General features: G+C 35.1%; 1 protein-coding gene across 13 annotated transcripts in view; it reads right to left on the reverse strand.

Annotated features, from left to right (window-relative positions):
* MYCBP2 (MYC binding protein 2) overlaps positions 1-19511 on the reverse strand; it is a 283680-nt gene that overhangs the window by 133096 nt on the left and 131073 nt on the right. For all 13 annotated transcript variants that reach the window (XM_042978630.1, XM_042978658.1, XM_042978633.1 and 10 more), the window contains 7 exons: positions 14436-14527; positions 10922-11056; positions 9486-9569; positions 8378-8474; positions 6598-6790; positions 5820-6094; positions 2126-2347 (listed from right to left, as the gene is read on the reverse strand). In XM_042978630.1, the coding sequence (XP_042834564.1) occupies positions 2126-2347; positions 5820-6094; positions 6598-6790; positions 8378-8474; positions 9486-9569; positions 10922-11056; positions 14436-14527 (1098 nt within the window). The remainder of the gene's footprint in view (positions 1-2125; positions 2348-5819; positions 6095-6597; positions 6791-8377; positions 8475-9485; positions 9570-10921; positions 11057-14435; positions 14528-19511) is intronic.

The following is a 19511-nucleotide window of genomic DNA, read 5'->3' on the forward strand; positions in this document are numbered from 1 at the left end:
TTTTAACAATTTGTAGAAAGTCTTGAGGTGTTTTCCTTTTACTTAAGAATTTTTCTGCTCCCGATGACTTACTCCAGAAAAGTCATCATTAATATACATAAAAATGTAGTCAATGATATTTTTAGCAACACTGTTTAAAATAGTGGGAATAATCTAAATATATACATAGAGAGAGAAAGGACTCATTAACTATACTATGCTACATCCAAATGGTAGAATCCTGTATCTATTAAAAAGAGGGTAGGGGCGCCTGGGTGACTCAGTCGGTAGAGTGTCTGACGTCGGCTCAGGTCATGATCTCACAGTTCATGCGTTCAAGCCTCACGTCAGGCTCTGTGCTGACAGCTCAGAGCCTGGAGCTTGCTTCAGATTCTGTGGCTCCTTCTTTCTCTCTGCCCCTCCCCTGCTCAGACTGTGTCTCTTTCTCTCAAAAATAAATAAAAACATTAAAAAAAAAAAGGAGGGTAGAATATGTACTACCTTCATAGAATATTGATAAAGACATACAAATACACAATTATTAACCATTAATAATTACCAAATGTTTGTAGAATTCCAAAAGAAAAACATAGAATTACCCATAACTTTATCACCTAAGTATTATTTTCATTTCTCAGTATTTTCTTACAAAATATGTATTAAATACATATTACAAGATATGTATGTCTTTTGCATACATATTTTACATAGTCATCTCAGTACACCATAGTCATACTAAAGTACATAAACTTTAGTCTCTGATTTTCTAACTAAAAAGTTTAAAAACATTGGCCTTGATATTAAATGTAAATAAAGTTATTTTTAAGGGCTGAACCTTTTTCTATCAAGTTGATATATCCAAATTCAAGTATTTCACTTAATGATGAACATTTGGGACTCTAATTAAGGTTTTCCATTTTTCCTTTTAATAAAGTACACAAAAGGCTTCAGTCTTTCAATTATTCCCTTGGATAATTTACTTTGTAAATATTCAACAACATAATACTGAATTGACAATTTATCTTGTAAAAATATCCTCCAGTTTATAGACACTCCCCCATTGCCAATTCAAGAGCTGACTCCTGCCTCAAGTAGTACCTAATTATAATCCCAGTAAATAGAAGGTACACAATAAATACTTGATGAGAGACCGAAAGAAAAAGATTACTTAGATTAATTACATAATGCCAGGAACCATCATCAATAAGTTCAGGAGGTTTCCTCATAGTCTCACCAGTGTAGGACTTGATCAGAGAAAAAAACTCTTCATTTTTCTTAATTTTTTACAAACAAATTAGTACCTTAATTCATCCACATTTAATTTCTAGTAAGGCTTAAATTTTTCCCATAATGGCTTACTCTCTAAAGACCCTCTTATATTTACTCTTATTATTTCTACTGTAATTCTACAAAGTATTATTAACCGCAAATTTTCTTCCCATTCTGCTATTGTCCTTCATTTCTATATGTCACTTAAATTTTTCTCATTATTTTTCTGTTGCTTCAGTCAACAGAAAATTGCTATTGTATAATTAGGATAACTATTCTATTTTCTACTGCTTTTTTTGGCTTTCATTTTAAAGATTACTCCTCATCAACTTGATAGTATTATATATGGTTTTCATGTGTATTTAAGTTAATTTTTCTCCATAGTGCTTTCTAATAAACCAGAAACAGTTTCTAAAGCATGTTTCCTGTGACTATTGTTTTAGAGTACTTATTTTAACACACCAGAATGTTATAGAAAAAAATGTCTCAAAAATTTACTTATTTCCCTAAGAATTCTATCTCAGCAATCTAAAATAAGAGAATATACAAGTTTGCTTATAGTATCTGCAACTTTCAAATGGTTTGGCAAATAATATATGTGAATATTATGTGAATAATATGTGAATAATATGAATAATACATGAATTCACTGTGCAACTCTCAAATTTTTTATAGGTTAGGTTTCATTCAAAATAAAAAAATGAGAGAAAGAATATTGCAAATTTACAGGTAAACATGAGAATTTTTTCCCCTGAATTTTAGCTCTTCTTGTGAAACACATACTTATTTGGTAAATATCAATACAGAAGAATAAGCACCAACTTAAATATGCCCTCCATTTACTTCAGTATAAAAGATACTTTGGGAAAAGACCTACCTGGCTGAGCTTTTCCATATGTGCTACCAAAAGGGGGAACCGGTGAACTAGTGTTGAGTCATTCTCTGTGCTAACTTGTTTAACAATTGATCGTAATAGTACTTCTCCATCATATGCAATAGGGAAGATGGAAGTCAGCTTAACAGAAGTGTGGCACAGAGCTGACATAACAGCTGCAAGCAATCGGCTACTTGAAGTCTTGAAGTTTGCTTCCTGGATATCCTTTAAAAAAAAAGAAAGATGAGCCCATCAAAGAAATATGGCATCAGTTTAATCCAAATGTTTGGATACACAAAAGTTAAACAATTTTTAAATCATACCAAAGTTTGCTAGCACTCATTTTAATTGCCTTGATATAGAATTTAATTACATCAATACTTTTAAACACAACTGTTTAAGTTACTATCCAATGAAGATGTAAAATTATTAAATATGGTCAAATATCAGCCTCCTATTCTCCATTCAATGAATTTATATATCCTCAGAATCTTAGTCCTCTCTAGCACTATGCTCAAAGAATTACATCAAAAAGGCCCCAATTAGTATATACCTAAGACATGTCCAGTAACAAGCACTGAAACAATTTTCCTCAAATAATTACTGATTTAAATTATAATTCTGTGCAACTATAACATTTCACTAATGGTAATGTAGCATAGTGAATTACTGTAATAAACATTCCACTAAGGTTACAAAATATGTCATCACATTATATATCTGTTCAGAAAATTAACAGCATACTTGTAAAATTTTGTAACAAAATATTAAAAACTTATCAAGACATGATATCCTAATTCACAAAAACTGTGTATACATTACTTAGTTCATCAAACATCTGTACTACAAATTCAGGTTAACAGCAATATCCTATATGTTAAACCAACATTTGTTAATGCTAGCCTGTTCTGTAGCCAGTTCAGTAGTAAAGAAAACCATATGAGACTGGACAGGTTGAGAGAGTAAGTTGTGCACCAGTCCAGGCAATAACCTTATCTCAGGAAATTGAGTGGTAAAATACACTACTCTGCTATAGGTCATCAATGGATCTGGAGAACACTATGAGTGAAATAAGCCAGTTACAGCAAGCCAAAATACTGCATGATTCCACTTATATGCAGTGTCTGCTCACAGAAGCAGAGAAGAGTATGGTTAGGATGAGGGGGAAATGGGGAGCTGGTATTCAACAGGTATAAAGTTTCAGTTATGAAAGATGAGTAAGCACTAGTGATGTGTTATACAACACTGCATCTGCAGTTAACAATATCATACTGTATGCTCAAAATCTAAGAGGGAGATCTCATATTAAGTGTTTTTACCACAAAGAAATACATTTTTAATGACAAGAATAAATTCAGTATGTAAACAGCTAAAAAAACAGTAATAATAAAATAAAAACAAAGTTGCCTACCCCGATGTCATCCCTAGAATATCTTTCAAATAGGCTAGGATGCCCTGGTGATGACAGTGAACTTTCTTAGGGGAGAAGGTGCTAGAATTTCCTCTACAATGCTGAATAGAAGTGGTGACAACAGTCACCTTGTGCCTTACTCCCAAACTTAGAGGAGTATTCAGTATTTCACCATTAAGTTTGATATTAACTATACATTTTTCTCTAAAGATCCTTTATAATCATAGCTTGAGGAAGTTTCCTTAAATCCTAGTTTGCATGGAAGTTTTCACCATTGAATAAGTGCCAATTTTGTCACATTTTCTGTATCTATTGAGACAATTATACAATTTCCCCAGTTTATTCAGTTAATATGGTGAATTACATTGAATTTTGAAAGTTTAACCTTGCATTTCCAAGAAAAACCCTACTTGGTGTGATATATTTTTTATATTGCTGGATTTGATTTGATAATATTGTTAAGAGTTTTTGTATCTATGTTTCTGAGTAAAATTTGTACTAATATGTTCTTTTAATATCTTTGTCAGGTTTTGGTATCAGTATAAGGCTAACTTGACAAAATCAGTTGGGAAATGTTGTCTCCTATGTCTTCTGAAAGAATTTGTAAAAGATTGATATTGTTTCAGGTTTGATAGAATTCACCAATAACAATATCTGGGTCTGGAGTTTTCTTTGTGGGAAAGTTTTTGATAATGAATTCAATGTTTTAATGAATAGAAGGCAATTCAGATTTTTATATTTCTTATTGTGCTAGTTTTGATTAAGCTATATTTTTCAAGAAATTTGTCTACTTTACCTAAAATTATAAGTTATTGGTATAAAGCTGTTCAAAATATTCTTTTATCATTTTAATGTCTGTTTGGATCTATATTGATATTCGCTATTTCATTTTTGATAATGGCATTTTGTGTTTTTTCTTCATCTCTGGTCTCTCAATCAGACTTGCTATGAGTGTATTAGTTTGGTTTTAATTTTGAAGAACCAACTTTTGGTCAGTTTTCTCTATTTTTACTTTACTGATTTCTGCTCTTATCTTTATTATTTCCTCCCATTATCTTTATTACTTTCTTCTTATTTTGGTTTGCTAATTCTTTCTGACTTCTTTAGGAAGAAACTTAGATCACTGATTTTAAACCTTTCTTCTTTGCTAGTATTATCATTTAAAGGTATACATTTCTTGGGGCACCTGGGTGGCTCAGTTGGCTAAGTGTCCAACTCTTGGTCTCAGCTCAGGTCATGATCTCACAATTTGTGGGATCAAGCCCCAAGTCGGGCTCCGTGCTGAGAGTGCAGTGCCTGCTTGGGATTCTCTCTCTCCCTCTCTCAAGATAAATAAATAAATATTTTAAAAAGTATAAATTTCCTTTAGCTACATCTCACAATTTCTGATGTTAAACTTTTATCTTTCAGTGCAAAATATTTTCAAGTTTCCTTTGGATTTCTTTGATTCACTGGTTACTTAGAATTATTGTCTATTTTCCATATATTTAGTGCTTTTCTCAATATATTTTGCTATTTATTTTAACTTTAGTCCTATTATGGTCTGAAAACTTTTAATCTTAATCTTTTGAAATTACTAAAACTTATTTTATGGCTTAGCATATGATCTATCTTTGTGAGCAAGATATGTATAGTTGAAAATAACATGTATTGTGCACTTGACATTCTGTTTTATAAATGTCAGTAAAGCCAATGTGGTTGATAATGTTGTCCAGATCTTCTATTTCCAAACTGATTTTTTGGTTTAGTTGTTCTATTAATTGCTAACAGAGGAGTGTCGAAGTCTCCAACTATCACTGTGAATTTGTCTATTTCTCCCTTTAGTTCTGCCATTTTTTTGCCTCAAGCATTTTGAAACTGTGATTTGGGGCATACACATTTATGAGGCTTGTGGTTTCCTCATGAATGAATGATGTTAGCAAGCAAGTTCACTCACAGCTCTTTCTCCTGACCATTCTGCACATAAGGAGGCTGCAGGAGCTGCCCTTCTAGTGCTGTCCTTGCTCTTACACACTTGCTCACAACTATTCTTGCTCTTACACACACATGCTCACTCAGATTCAAAAAGCAAATCAGCAACTGCACAATGTGCCTGCCAAGTTTATAAGTAAAAATGATAAAGCAAACAGAAAAAAAAATGTCTTTGAACATTATTTAAGTCACATATACCAAACCAGTGTCCTAATTTACCTTTTATAAAAGTTAGAAAGATTGAGGCAACAGCACTTTAAAGAGTATTAAGTAACATATCATATTTTCAACTAACATTTTACAAACTTAAATTACCTGATCCAGACAATTCAGCAGATCACAAAGGCAAGCCCACTGTAAGGCAGGAGTTGGGTAGAAAGAATGAAAACAGGCAGTAAAGGTATTATGACACTCTTGAAGGACAGCTTCTAGGAGACTCAAAGGTTGACTGAGATATCCTTGAGGATCATTATCCAACTTCACCATGCAGTGATCAACTCCTTCTGATAAAATTTTTCTTAACAAAGTTCTGGTTTTTCCAATACATTCTGCTAATTTGCTAGTTTCTTCCACAACTGCTTTTCCGGTAGCTTTGAGGGAACAAAGCAGATGGCTAATTAAATAGGATAATAAATATGGATGGAGACATTTAATATAATTCAAGTAATTTCCTATGTAACTAGAGATCACAAGTACTCATAACCTAGAGATGGAACAATTTAGAGATTAAATGCGATCCAAAATTATTTCTTTTAAAAATCCTAAGTAGGAAAAAAAAATGACCCTGAAACATTGGTTTCAGCCTCTAAGTCCAAATGAGTTGTTCAAAAGTTTTCTATTTGACCAAATCTGTTTAAAATAATACTTTATTAGAGTAATTTTTAGCCTGACATGACTTTTTGTTATCAGCATAACATGTAATCTATTTTACTCTTCGTAAGTAAATATATAAAGGTCACAAAAGCTGACTTTCTCCCCTCATTTTTGGAGGTTAAAGGCAGCTGGGGATCTTAAATTCCTGGTTTTCCCATATAGACCTTCTCAATGTCTCAAATATTTTCTCCCTAAAGTCATTTAAAAAGAAGCTTCATACCTGATACTGGGTAAATTTCACACGTATAGACACGCAATAACCTCAGACAACAGGTACCCACAAAGCGCAGTCTCTCTAAATCTAGAAGTGTCGCTGTGAACTGGAATCCTTTTAATCCTCTAAGTTCTTCAACTCCTAAGACTAAGGTGGTCCAACTCCAGTGAAGAATGCTCAATAATGACTCAAAACACTCCTAATCCAGAATATGAAAAAACAGGTAACAGTTAGTTCAAATGATCCATAGGTTGAATCAAATGGAAAGATGGCATCAACTTCAAAACTTTATTTGAACTTTTTTACTGTGTTTTGATTAGTGCAAATAATAGACATTCTATTAGTTCATTTACCACATTACCATTAGGAGTACCTTTGAAGCTTGGCAAAAAAGGTACAGTAGTTAGGCATCTATAAAAACAACATTCTTCAATATTTGCCTATTTAAAAATACATTAAATTGTTTTTTAATGTTTATTTATTTTTGAGAGAGAGACAAGAGTGTGAGTGGGGGAAGGGCAGAGAGAGAGGGAGACACAGAATCCAAAGCAGGCTCCAGGCTCTGAGCTGTCAGTGCAGAGCCCAATGTGGAGCTTGAACTCACAAACCGTGAGGTCACGACTAAAGTCAGACACTTAACTGAGTCACCCAGACACCACTAAAAATACATTTTTAAGTTTCCCTGCTATCAACCTATCTACTTTATCATATAAGTAAGGAAAAAAATAAAAAATATTTACAAATCTATGTTTACTTGAAAGCAAAATTAAACTCTACACTGTTGCTGTAGTATTGCATTTCTAGTTGTTCTGCAATACTTAGTGTATCCTATGAAAATTTTAAAAAGATGCAAAATTTTATCATTACAAACAAGAAGGTTGTATAGCATACTGTATGAAAGACTCGTAAGTCTGTGTATATATAAAAAATGGTCTGAAAGGATATACATCAAAATGTAAACAGTAGTTATATGGGGTAATAACAGAGTGACAGGGAAAGAACTTTAGGGTACTTTTAATATAGTTTTATCCCTACTCTACCCTATTCCAAACCAGGGATGTGTACTAATCTTGTGATTTTAAAAAACTAATACAAAAAGGAAAAAAAAAGCAGTCTCCCTATGCATTTTACCAACATGAAAGACTACTGACTACATTAATGAATCACATTCATATAGTGCCTTACAATTAAAAAAGCATTTTTGTATCCCTTATGTCAACAGAAATTCATACTGATGCTATCAGTTTATTTAAATAACTTGCATAAGAATGCTCAACTAGTACAGGACAAGAACTTCCCATGATCTCTCAGTTACATCATGTTGGCTTTCCATTCTACACTAGTAACCCCAGTAATGTGGCATAGTTTTGAATGTAGAATGCGGATGGTCAAGTAGTTCAACAGAGCCCTGAGTTAAATATACAACTCTTCTATTTAGCTCCTCAAGCATTAGATTAGCAATTTTTAGTCAATTGTCAGCCTTAACTTTTCCTTCACTTTCTCCTTCAGCACATGTATTCATACAAGATTTACTAGAAAACCCACCGGTTATTTCAGTTCATGTGTAAGTTCATGTTAAAGTCAGCCAACATCTCTATTTTCCCATTATTTAAAGTACATATTATTTATTCTTTGCCCTGGGATGTCAGTGCTAATCTAAAAACAAATCTGAGTTCATAAAACTATGTTGAGATAAACTCTCAGAAGGGTGGCTAACCGCCAAACATCTCAAAATGAAATGGAGCACTGGACAAAGAACCTGAAATTTAAAAAAAAAATGGCTTACCACTGAGACAGTTCTTGCAAAAGATCTCTTTAAAATATGTACAGGTTCGCTGGTTTGCTGTTTGCCTTTTGAGGCACTACCATCACTGGTTGGAAGTCTGAAAGTAGCAGATACACATAACATATGTTAGAAGGTCCAATGACACTTTTCAGAATATACATTTTTGAAATAGCAAAATATGCTATTAAATATTAAGTGCTATATAATTAAAACATCATTTAATCAGTGTACCCAGAAGTAGTCCAAGCAACTTGCTATGTTCATAATGCTATATATTACAAATACTAACTATAATAAATTGCATAAAAACAAACAAAAATCCCTTCCTGGGAAAAGTGAGGTTTAAACCACCTAGATTTTTAAAAGTGATTACTAGGAAAGGAAGACAAAAGAGACAGTTAATGCTCTAGAGGTGTTTCTTTAGATTTTTTACTACTCAAAGAATGACATTTTTTTTTAGCGAGGGTTACCTATTTGAATTCTTCATTCTAAAAATTGAGTAATTATTGAGTAAATTATTGAGTTTAGAAACAGGTAGACAGACACATAAGCATATGCTTCCATAAATGTCTCAAATACCATAAAGTAATTAAAATTCTTAAATAATGTTACAAATATAATAAGTACTATCACATGGACAAGTTACTGTTTCATACTTCAAAAGTGGAAACTTTTAGCAGTAAGGGATTTTCTAATTCATTCCATCACAAGACAAACAGGAAACACAAAACAGCAGCAAATCAATCAGGCCTGCATCTGAAATCCCTATCGAACACCCCAATATCATTTCTCTAAGACAAATTTTTATTACTTTATAATATTCTGAAATAGCTATGAAAATCTACAGATTAAAATATTGTTAATGGCATAATACAGATAGTCTGAGTCATGAGGTAAAGTTTCAAATCATGCTCAAAGTAGAAAATGTTTAAAAATACACAAAATATTAAATTAAGTGTTTTTGTTAAAAGTAGCTATATTTCTTCTGGTATGTTATAGTTTGCTGAGTGCTTCAAGTGATTTCTCTCATTATGTCATATATTTTATAGTATCCTAGCTCATAACAGGGGAACAAACCATATTAATTCACTGTAAATATGCTAAATACCTGTATAATAATTGAGGTATCTGACCAGCATTAACATCTGTACCATTATTTGATTTCTTCGAACTCTTAAATTGGAAAACAACCCTAAGAAGAGAAAAAATAACAATGACACCAAAAAACAACATGATTCGAGATTCATGAAAGAAAATAAGAAATCTGACAACTGCCTTTTCAAATACATGTTAATGCACAGAGATCCATTCTTTAAGAAAAAAACCTACAAGTAAAAAGGAATTGTTTTTATTTTGGTTCAAGCTCTGAGTGGCTTAAGGAATAAAATGAAGGAAATGAACCTGATCAGGCAGCCATGGGTAAGCGGCAGGTCCCTCCAGCTCAACTTTAACCAGAACAATAAGCAAGTAACAAAATATTTCAACTTACAGTTTAAAATGTGCTCAACCACACACACCTTCTATTTAAAGCAGCTTTAAACTGCTGTGATACTCCAAAGTTCAATGAACTGCATGTGGAATCATGAGGTCTAGGACCAAGGCAGTCTCCCTGGTGCTAACACGTAATCTTACAGTAAGTAGAAAGGGATACATTACAGCTGACTTGATTCTTCTATGGCATTCTACTTGAACATTCAGGAACAAAGATTTCACCTCTTACATTAGTCTGTTCTGTTTCTGGTCAGCTCTGTTATGAATAGAACATAACTATTTGAAATATACTGTTACATAATTTCACTCATGCTCAAGAAGAGTAAGAGTAAACTGAATTTCTCTTCTAAGTAATGGTCCTTCCAAACACACAAAATCAGAGTACTGAGAATAAAGAAGGATGGAGTTAGAGTCAAGAGATTCCAGGTCTAGATTTGGTTCTGCCACACAGCAGCGATATGATGTGAAGCAAATCACTTCACTTTCTGTCTCTTTATTCCCCTGAGAGGAAAACAGGGCTAATAATGGCTTCACGTAATTGTTGAGGCCATCAAATGAGAATATAGATATGAAAGTATTTTATAAACTGAAAAATGCTCTATATATGAAATTTAAGCAGTAAATTTCCCTACATTTTATTAAAACTGTACCATCTCATATTGCCAAAGCTCTGCAATTTATAAACTGCTTTCATAAGAACTATCAAACTGCACAGCAAGTATTTATTCCTTTTTTTAATGGTTTCCAAATTCCTCATTTACCTTGTCACTTTATATAATTTCTAATTGGTAATAAGTTCTTAAACAATATAACACCCAGAAATACATACAAATGACAAATGGCAAGAGCAAAGAATAGCAGTCCTATTGTCTCCCTGTTCTGTCTAGACCTTAAATTTGGCATGAGATCACATAAACCTAAATGTTTGGCAGTCATATTATATTCTAGTCTTACTAACATTTTTACCTTACCGAAAGACCTCTGAGCTTTTAAAACAATATTCCACTAACAAAAATGAGAGCTGCTTAAGTAATACTTAAACATTCTGCTTACCCATCATCTGTGGTAATAGAAGCTTGTCCATGAGATCCACAGTCACTGCTGGGTCCAGACACTCGAGCCCATGCTACATACCACCAACCAGCTTGCAAGAGAACTGGCTCATCAAACATCATTGCATACTTTTCTCTGAGAGAAAAATTAGTGAGTCAAAGACAATGCCTTTGCCCTGCTACATGCATGTGTTTATTGGTTTTATTTATTATTAAAAAAATTTTTTTAATGTTTATTTATTTTTAAGAGGCAGAGAGAGACAGAATGTGAATGGGGGAGGGCAGAGAGAGAGGGAGACACAGAATCCGAAGCAGGCTCCAGGCTCCAAGCTGTCGGTACAGAGCCTGACGTGGGGCTTGAACTCACCAGCTGTAAGATCGTGACCTGAGCCAGTCAGACGCTCAACCGACTGAGCCACCCAGGCACCCTGCATTTATTGGTTTTAAATCCTTTATAAAAAAAAAGCATGAAATACATTGTATAATATTCTTATTAAACATCATTAAAAACCTTCTATTTAAAAAAGTCTGGGGGCGCCAGGGTTGCTCACTCGGTTAACCATTCAACTCTGCATTTCAGTTCAGATCATGATCTCACTGTTTGTGAGTCTGAGCCCTGCATCAGGTTCTGCACTGACATGTTGAGCCTGCTTGGAATTCTCTCTCTCTCTCTCTCTCTCTCTCTCTCTCTCTCTCTCTCTGCCCTTCCCCCACCCTCTCTCAAAGTAAATAAATAGAGGCACCTGGGTGGCTCAATCGGTCAAGCATCTGACTTCGGCTCAGGTCATGATCTCACAGCTCGTGGGTTTGAGCCCCGTGTTGAGCTCAGTGCTGACAGCTCAGAGCCTGGAGCCTGCTTCAAATTCTGTGTGTGTGTGTGTGTGTGTGTGTGTGTGTGTGTGTCTGCGTCTCCCCCACTTGCACTCTCTCTCTCTCAAAAATAAATAAACATTAAAAATAAATAAACTTAAAAATAAAAGTCTAAAAAAAAAAAAGAGTGCATACATGCACTCCAATGTTCATGGTAGCACTACCAGCAATAGCCAAAGTATGGAAAGAGTCCAAATGTCCATCAGCTGACGAACAGATAAAGAGGATTATTAGTCATTGATCAAAAAGAATGAAATCTTTCCATTTGCAACAGCATGGATGGAACTAGACTGTATTATGCATGCTAAGAGAAGTAGTCAGAGAAAGACAAAATCATATGATTTCACTCATGTGGAATTTAAGAAACAAAAGAGATGAACAGAGGGGAAGGGAAGCAAAAATAAGATAAAAACAGAGAGGAAGACACACCCCAAGAGACCCTTAAATACAGAGAAGAAACTGAGGGTTGCTGGAGAGGAGGAGGGTGGGGGAACGGGCTAAATGGGAGATGGGCATTAAGGAGGAACTTGTTGGGATGAACACTGGGTTTTATATGTAAGTGATGAATCACCAAATTCTACTCCTGTAATCATTATTACACTATATGTTAACTAACTTGGATTTAAATGAAAATAATAATAAAAAATTTTTTAAAAAAAGAAGAAAAAATTAAAGGAAGAGAAAAAAAAAAAGGTGTCTGGCTGGCTCAGTTAAAAAAGCACACAACTCTTGATCTCAGAGTTGTGACTTTGAGCCCCATGTTGGGTATAGAGATCACTGAAATAAATAAACACACAAATAAACAAAAAAAAAAAGTCAGAAAAAAATTAAAAAGTCTTGACAAGAACACACAAATAATAATAGTCATTTGTGTTGTGGTGATGACACCCCTCAACCTTGAATTCTACAACTTGCTTAAATGTTATAAAACTTTCATATTAAAATAACGCAAAATCTTTTAATTGTTGTTAAAAACAAACAAACAAACCATGCCAGTGTCATTGGAAAATGAAACTCTGAATTTTAGTTTTAAAGTTCATTTATTTAAGTCAAGTTTTTTCAGAGGTAGCATATTAAGAAAATGGTTTTGGAGTCAGATGGCCAGAATTCAAGGCTCAGCTTCACAACACTAGTTGTGTGACCTTGGGCAAATTATTACACCCTCTCTGTGACTCAGTTTCTTCATCTGAAAATAGGGATGAAGATGAGGTCTAGATCACAGGATTGTTCTGAGGATTGAGCAAATTCAAATAAAGTGTTGGAACTGTGCCCGTCACATAGTAGCTACACAAAAAATTTTACTAAAATAAAAGGAGAAAGCATGTATATAAATAAGGACATCTGATAAAGATACACACAAGTTTTAGTTCCAGGTAATGGAGTATAGTGGTTGTAGCTGGGAAACTGGGATAGAAAAAAGAATCAAGGGTATTTGAGGAAGGGGACAAATTCACACACTGTAGAGGTATGAAGGTACACAACAGCGCCTGAAAATGACAGGGGGTCCAGTCAGGTTAAAGCATTAAGACAGATAAAAACGATTAGTAGGAAGTAAGTTAAAAAAGATGCTACAAATGATTATGGAAGTCCTTTAATGCTAGCTGTAGGAACCTGGGCTTTGTTAGTCGGCAAATAAATACACTCTACATGATTCTCTATATGTGAAACAATATTATTTTTGACCCATAATTACATGTTCAAAAATAAATGCTAAATGACAATGGCATCTTAAGGCTTTGTTAAAAATTAATCAATTAACTTTTCCTGATCTTCATTTTTTGTCACATAAAATATGACTGAAAAGTATCTCCTGACATTGGTAAATGCTTGAAGTGAAAAAACAGTCAGAATTTTCTTTAAGTTTGCTGTTTTGTTCTCAAAGTACGTATCTGTTAAAAGCAGACTCAATGCCTTACTACCATTTTCAGAAATCACATTTTCACTAGCAAAAAGCTCACATATGACACATAGGTTTTAACGTAACTATCACTGGGAAGAAGTATACTATTATTATTTTGAAGTTCAATTTATTCTCTTTCACACCATAATATTCCCTGATTCAAATCACTAACTTGTCATAACATAGTGTTGGAGATATTCCGTGGGATTATACAGAGAGGACTGATAAAATCTAAGTCTCTTCTTACTTAATGAAGCTTTATAAATAAACATCTGGATTCTGGTAACCTCCTAAGAGGTTTCAGTAAAAGCTGGCCACCACCCCAAGCATGTTACAAACAAGCACATACTATGGGCATGGTGTTAGGGCGCACAGGTGATTGGACTTCTGGCCTTCTCTATTTGATACTATATACATGCTCCAGGTAGTAAATAATTGTATCACATCACTGGAAAGCTAGCACAGTAGCTGTTCTCTAAGGGATGCATGAAAGCAAAGGTATATAAAATATATGTATAGTTTCATCCAATCTTCAATGGAGAAATAATTTATAAAATACAAATAGGGAAAATACTGTTAGTTTTAATGCAGCTCTGTTAAATGCAACACTTATACACAATTTAATATCTCAAGCATCTTATCACGGATTATTTAAAACATCCTTTTCATGTTTGTTTCTTCACTTACAATGAATTTTTCATATTAAGTATGTAAGGATGATGCTGAGTAATTGGGAAATCATTACCTGGCAGCACAGTCATAAGCCAACACATCAGTCTCTGCAAGAAGGTCTCCGTCGGTTTCATGATCTCCTCCATCAGGACCCAACTCGAACAGCTGGGGAAAGGAGAAAAAACACATCGTTTCTAGTCTGTCATTCAATCATGCAAACCTGCTGAATAATATGTTTATAATTTTGTGTGTTTCCAAAAATGTGCTGGACACTGCAGAATGTAAAAATCAGAATGCATGCTTTTCTTTTTGAGTTTTACTGATTTATTTTGAGAGAGCGAGAGAGCATGGGGGAGGGGCAGAGAGAGAAGGAGAGAGAAAATCCCAAGCAGGTTCCGTGCTGTCAGCACAGAGCTCAACATGGAGATCGATCCCATGAACTGTGAGATCATTACCTCAGCTGAAATCAAGAGTTGGATGCTTAACCGACTGAGCCACCCAGGTGCCCCAGAATGCCTGCTTTTTTAATGTTGAATACACAAACCTACACATTTAAATTTAGAAACTCATGGCCTATATTAATTTCAGTTTATTTATATATTCATCTATTTATAGTAAATGCTCCAAGTTCTTCTGTACCAAATATAAACATCTGAAGGAGGTGAAAGAATTCAACCAATGCATTGTACCTAAGTGAGCTTCCAAGGAGGAAGAATTTTGCTTCAACACATATAAGCTGTGAGATATGGGACCTGGTTTCCTCATGCATAAAAGGAAAATGGACACTAACGGTGCCTACTTCATAGTAATTGTGAGAATTACATGAAATAATACTCATGGAGCATTTAGAAAAATACACAGCAAAAAGGCTAGAAAAATTTTAGCTATGGACAGAGAGAGGAATAATAGAAAGATCCTTAAAATAGTTCAAAGTAATATGGCACAGGAATAGGAGAGATGAAGAGAATGAAATAAAATGGGTATAAAACAAGGGGAGGAGGACCAGAAAGTCTGAGGAAAGGATAAGAGAGAAGATATCAAAGATGAAAAGTTATGAAATTAAGTGAAAATAAAGGAGAATTATTAGGAAGAGATCTTTTTTCTTCAAAAATGGACCAGCACATATAAAAAAAACCCCTCATTTCTCTGGAGAATTATATAGCAGGTAAACTACAAAAACACTAAGGAGGAAGAGAAGGGAGCATTAAAACTTACTGGATAATTACTATGCTAGATGTCTCATTTTATCAATTATATGCTAATAATTTGAAAATCTGTCTCCAGTTCAGATCTTGTTCTCAACAGCCACTGCATTCCTCTCCTACAGCTGGACCTCACTAGTTCTAAAATGAGTCACTCCCCTTCTCCCGTGCCTTCCCCGTTCTGATTATCACTCATCTACTCACTCAGATAAAAAATCTGAATAATCCTTTTTTCCGTATCTTTCTGCCATCACTACATCTATTCTATTGCTGGTACCATAGCTTGTCAGTTCACACATGCTCACTATTACTAGCTAGAACTCAACAGTCTTCTTATCTCCATTCTCTCCTTGCTCTGGCCCATTTCCACAAGGGTTCCATAAACCACAAGCATTCTGGTTTTTTTTTTAATGACCCTTAGTACTCTGTAAAATGAATATTTGATTAGAATATTTCTGTAATCTAAAATTTTTCAGTGCTTTCTCATTCCCTGCTTTGTATGTAGCATAATATAAAGGTCCTTAATGATTTCCCCCTTATGTTCGACAAATATTTCTCAACACATACTGTGTAGTGTCCTAGGAACGGCCAAGGCCACACAGGTGAGAACAATGCAAACAAAAAAATGGGGTAATTGGAAGTTAAATTTGTAGTAAGGGAGAGGATTGTTTTAAATAGGCTCACCAGAGAATCAAGACCTGAATATAATGAGGAAGTGATCCACGTAGGTACTAAAGAGTTGCAGTCAGCAAAAGTAGCCAGTGTAAAGGTCCTGAGGTTTTACTATGCCTGGCACGTCTGAGGAACAACAGCAGGCCACTGTGGCTGGATTAGAGCGAGACAGCTAGTATAATATAAGGTCAGAGTGATAATGGCAGGCAGTTCTATGGTGCTTTGTGGGCCCTCCTAAGGCCCGTAGCTTTTAGTCTAATCCTAGAAGACACTGCAGGAATCCCAACAGAAGGAGTAGCATACTCTGGTGGACATTTTAAGAAAATCACTGCTGTACTGAAAACAGAATAAAGGGAGCAAGGACAGAAGCAGGATACAAGTTGGGAGGTTACTGTAATAATCTAGGTGAGAATGGCTATGGTTTGGACTGATTTGATATTAGGAACAGTTTTTAGAAGTGGTTAAATCCTGGCTTTATTTTCAAAGTTCAGCCAACAGTGTTTGCTGCCGAAGGGGATGTGGGGTGTGAAAGAGAGAAGGCAAGGATGATTCCAAGATTTCTGGCCCCAGCAGGTAGAGGAATAAAGTTAGCTCTACGCTAAGTCAGTTAATTGGGATGGGGAAAACATCAGAACAACAGGTTTATTAGAGAGATCACCAGAAGCCTAGTGTTGAATATGTTATATCTGAAACGCCTATTAGCTATCCAACTGGAGATGTGAAGTAGGAGCTGTATCTATGACTTTGGAGGTTAATAAATTGAAAGTAATCAGAGGAAAAATACTTAAAAAGCCGTAAGCCTGGATCATTTTAGGGATGAGCAGACTTTAAAAAGTGTCCAAGACTGAGTTCTGGCACTCCAACACTCAGAGGTCAGGAAGATGATGAGTAACCAGGCTGGGACTCAGAAGAACAGTCAGTGAGACGGGACAAAAATCAAGTGTGGGGCCTTAGGAGCCAACTGAAGACAGTATTTTAAAGAAGGGTTTAATTGGATTAAATTATGTCCACTGGTTAAGGAAGATGAGGAGTGAGAATTGACCACTGGCTTTAGCAATCAGAAGCCACTCACATCCTTGACAAGAGCAGTTTCGGTGGAGTGGGTGGGGCAAAAACGTGATTAGAGTGGATTCAAGAAGGAAAGGGAAGAGAAAGAATGGAAACACAAAGCATGTCAGTAAGAATATGTACAGAGTCCAGCTAGGTGGCTAGTCCAAGACAAGTACCTTTGCCCAGAGTAGTTAGTGGTGGAAGACTCTTCTAGCAGCAGGAAGGAGGTAAAGGAGGATCCAACAAGAAAGATGTCTAGGTTTCTGACTTAGGGTAACAAGCATATTGTGGATGGTACTATTTAAGAAAGGGACTACTGGAAGAAAGCCAGGCCCTGGGGAAAGAGCATGAATTCAGTTGAGATATAAAGACTAACAACTGTCATGCCTTTAAAGCACTTACATGGAAATGGGTCAAAGAAGAAGTCTGAGCTGGAGATCTAAATTTGGACATCATGGTATGCTGACAGCTATTTAAACTTCAGGCTTAGAAGAGAATGTCTAGGAGAAAATATAAAGTGTAGAAATAGGGCCCTAGGGCTGGGCTTAGAAGAAATCCAACATTTAGTGTCCAGGTAGAAGAGGACAAACCTACAAAAAAGACAGAAGAAACAACCAGAGATATGAAAACAAAACAAAACAAAACAAAAAAATAAAGAGGCTTACTGCTAGAAAAAAAAATGTATACCTTGGAGAGGTGAGTGGAGGAATAAAAAAAGACTTCCGTTGGAAAACCTTAGTTTACTCACTAATAACTGAATTACAAAGGCAAGTTCACATCCAGCGTACTGGAGGAATAAGGGAGGATTTGAGACTTAGAAAAAAAAAAAATTACATCCACTATAAAGACAGGATTATGGAAGGCCTATATACTTCTGTACCACAACTACTGGAGACAGGGGTCAGTATGGTGTTCAATATCATCAAAACAAAACAAAAAACTTTTCAGGGCCAGAAAAAAAATATCTTCTTGATAAACTTACTAGACAGTGCCAACTAGCATTATGTAACTCACTGAGTTTGCTTCTCAATCTTAACTTTGAATCAAGACATCTTAAAATAACCCTTTCAAAGAAGTTGCTCTGAAATAAGCCAAAAACTAAAACTACTGTCCTTCCTCCCCTTTTTCCTCCCTTCCTTCTTCCTCTCCCCTCCCCTCCCTCTCCCCTTCCTTTGTATATATGTATGAATGTATGTATGTGTGTGTGTATCTATCTATCTATCTATCTATCTATCTATCTATCTATCTATCTATGCCATAGGTATCCTTAATCATTACTCCATCCCTATCCCTAGGGACTTCTAATTCTTACTTCCTTAATCTCTATATTACCTGTGTTTCTTTACCACATGTATTACAATCATAGCCAGAAAAAAGCAAATGTTTTTAAGTCTGTCAGCTCTGGGTGGGTCTCTATGGGAAGTGTCCTCAAAAACCATCATTTTAAGGGAGTTTTAACAATATAATTTTTAGATATTAAAACAATTTTTTTTAATGTTTACTCATTTTTTGAGACAGAGAAAGACAAGAGTATGAGCAGGGGAGGGGCAGAGAGAGGGAGACAAAGAATCTGAAGCAGGCTCCAGGCTCTGAGCTGTTAGCACAGAGCCTGATGTGGGGCTTGAACTCACGAACTGTGAGATCATGACCTGAATTTTTAGATATTATTGAGAGAACTAAGAATTTATCTCCTGAACAGATGGCATTTAATTGAGAATTTTTAATGAAGCCTGCTATTGAAATTAAGGCAGTAACTATAGTTTTACTTTAAAGGCAAAATCAGATTGGGGCACCTGGGTGGCTCAGTTGGTTAAGCAGCCAATTTAGGTTCAGGTCATGATCTCCTAGTCTGTGAGTTCTAGCCCCGTGTTGGGCTCTGTGCTGACAGCTCACAGCCTGGAGCCTGCTTCAGATTCTGTGTCTCCCTCTCTCTCTGCTCCTTCCCCTGCTCACACTCTGTCACTCTCTCAAAAAAATAAGTAAACATGGGGAAAAAAAAGGCAAAATCAGATTAATTTGAGAAGTAGAACATTCAAGCTGTTAGTGAATTTTCAAAGAATGAGCACATCCTTTGCTTGCAGTAACTGCAGGTCTTTTCTGAGATGAACAGGTAAAGTAAACTTAGGACTTTTGATTATTTTTATGTTATCTACCTGATGAATTCCATACCCCATATTCCATCTCTCACTTCATTCCTGGTCCCCACTCTTAGGGTGATCATGTCT

The sequence above is a fragment of the Panthera tigris genome, chromosome A1 (assembly GCF_018350195.1).
Source record: "Panthera tigris isolate Pti1 chromosome A1, P.tigris_Pti1_mat1.1, whole genome shotgun sequence".
Lineage (NCBI taxonomy): Eukaryota > Metazoa > Chordata > Mammalia > Carnivora > Felidae > Panthera > Panthera tigris.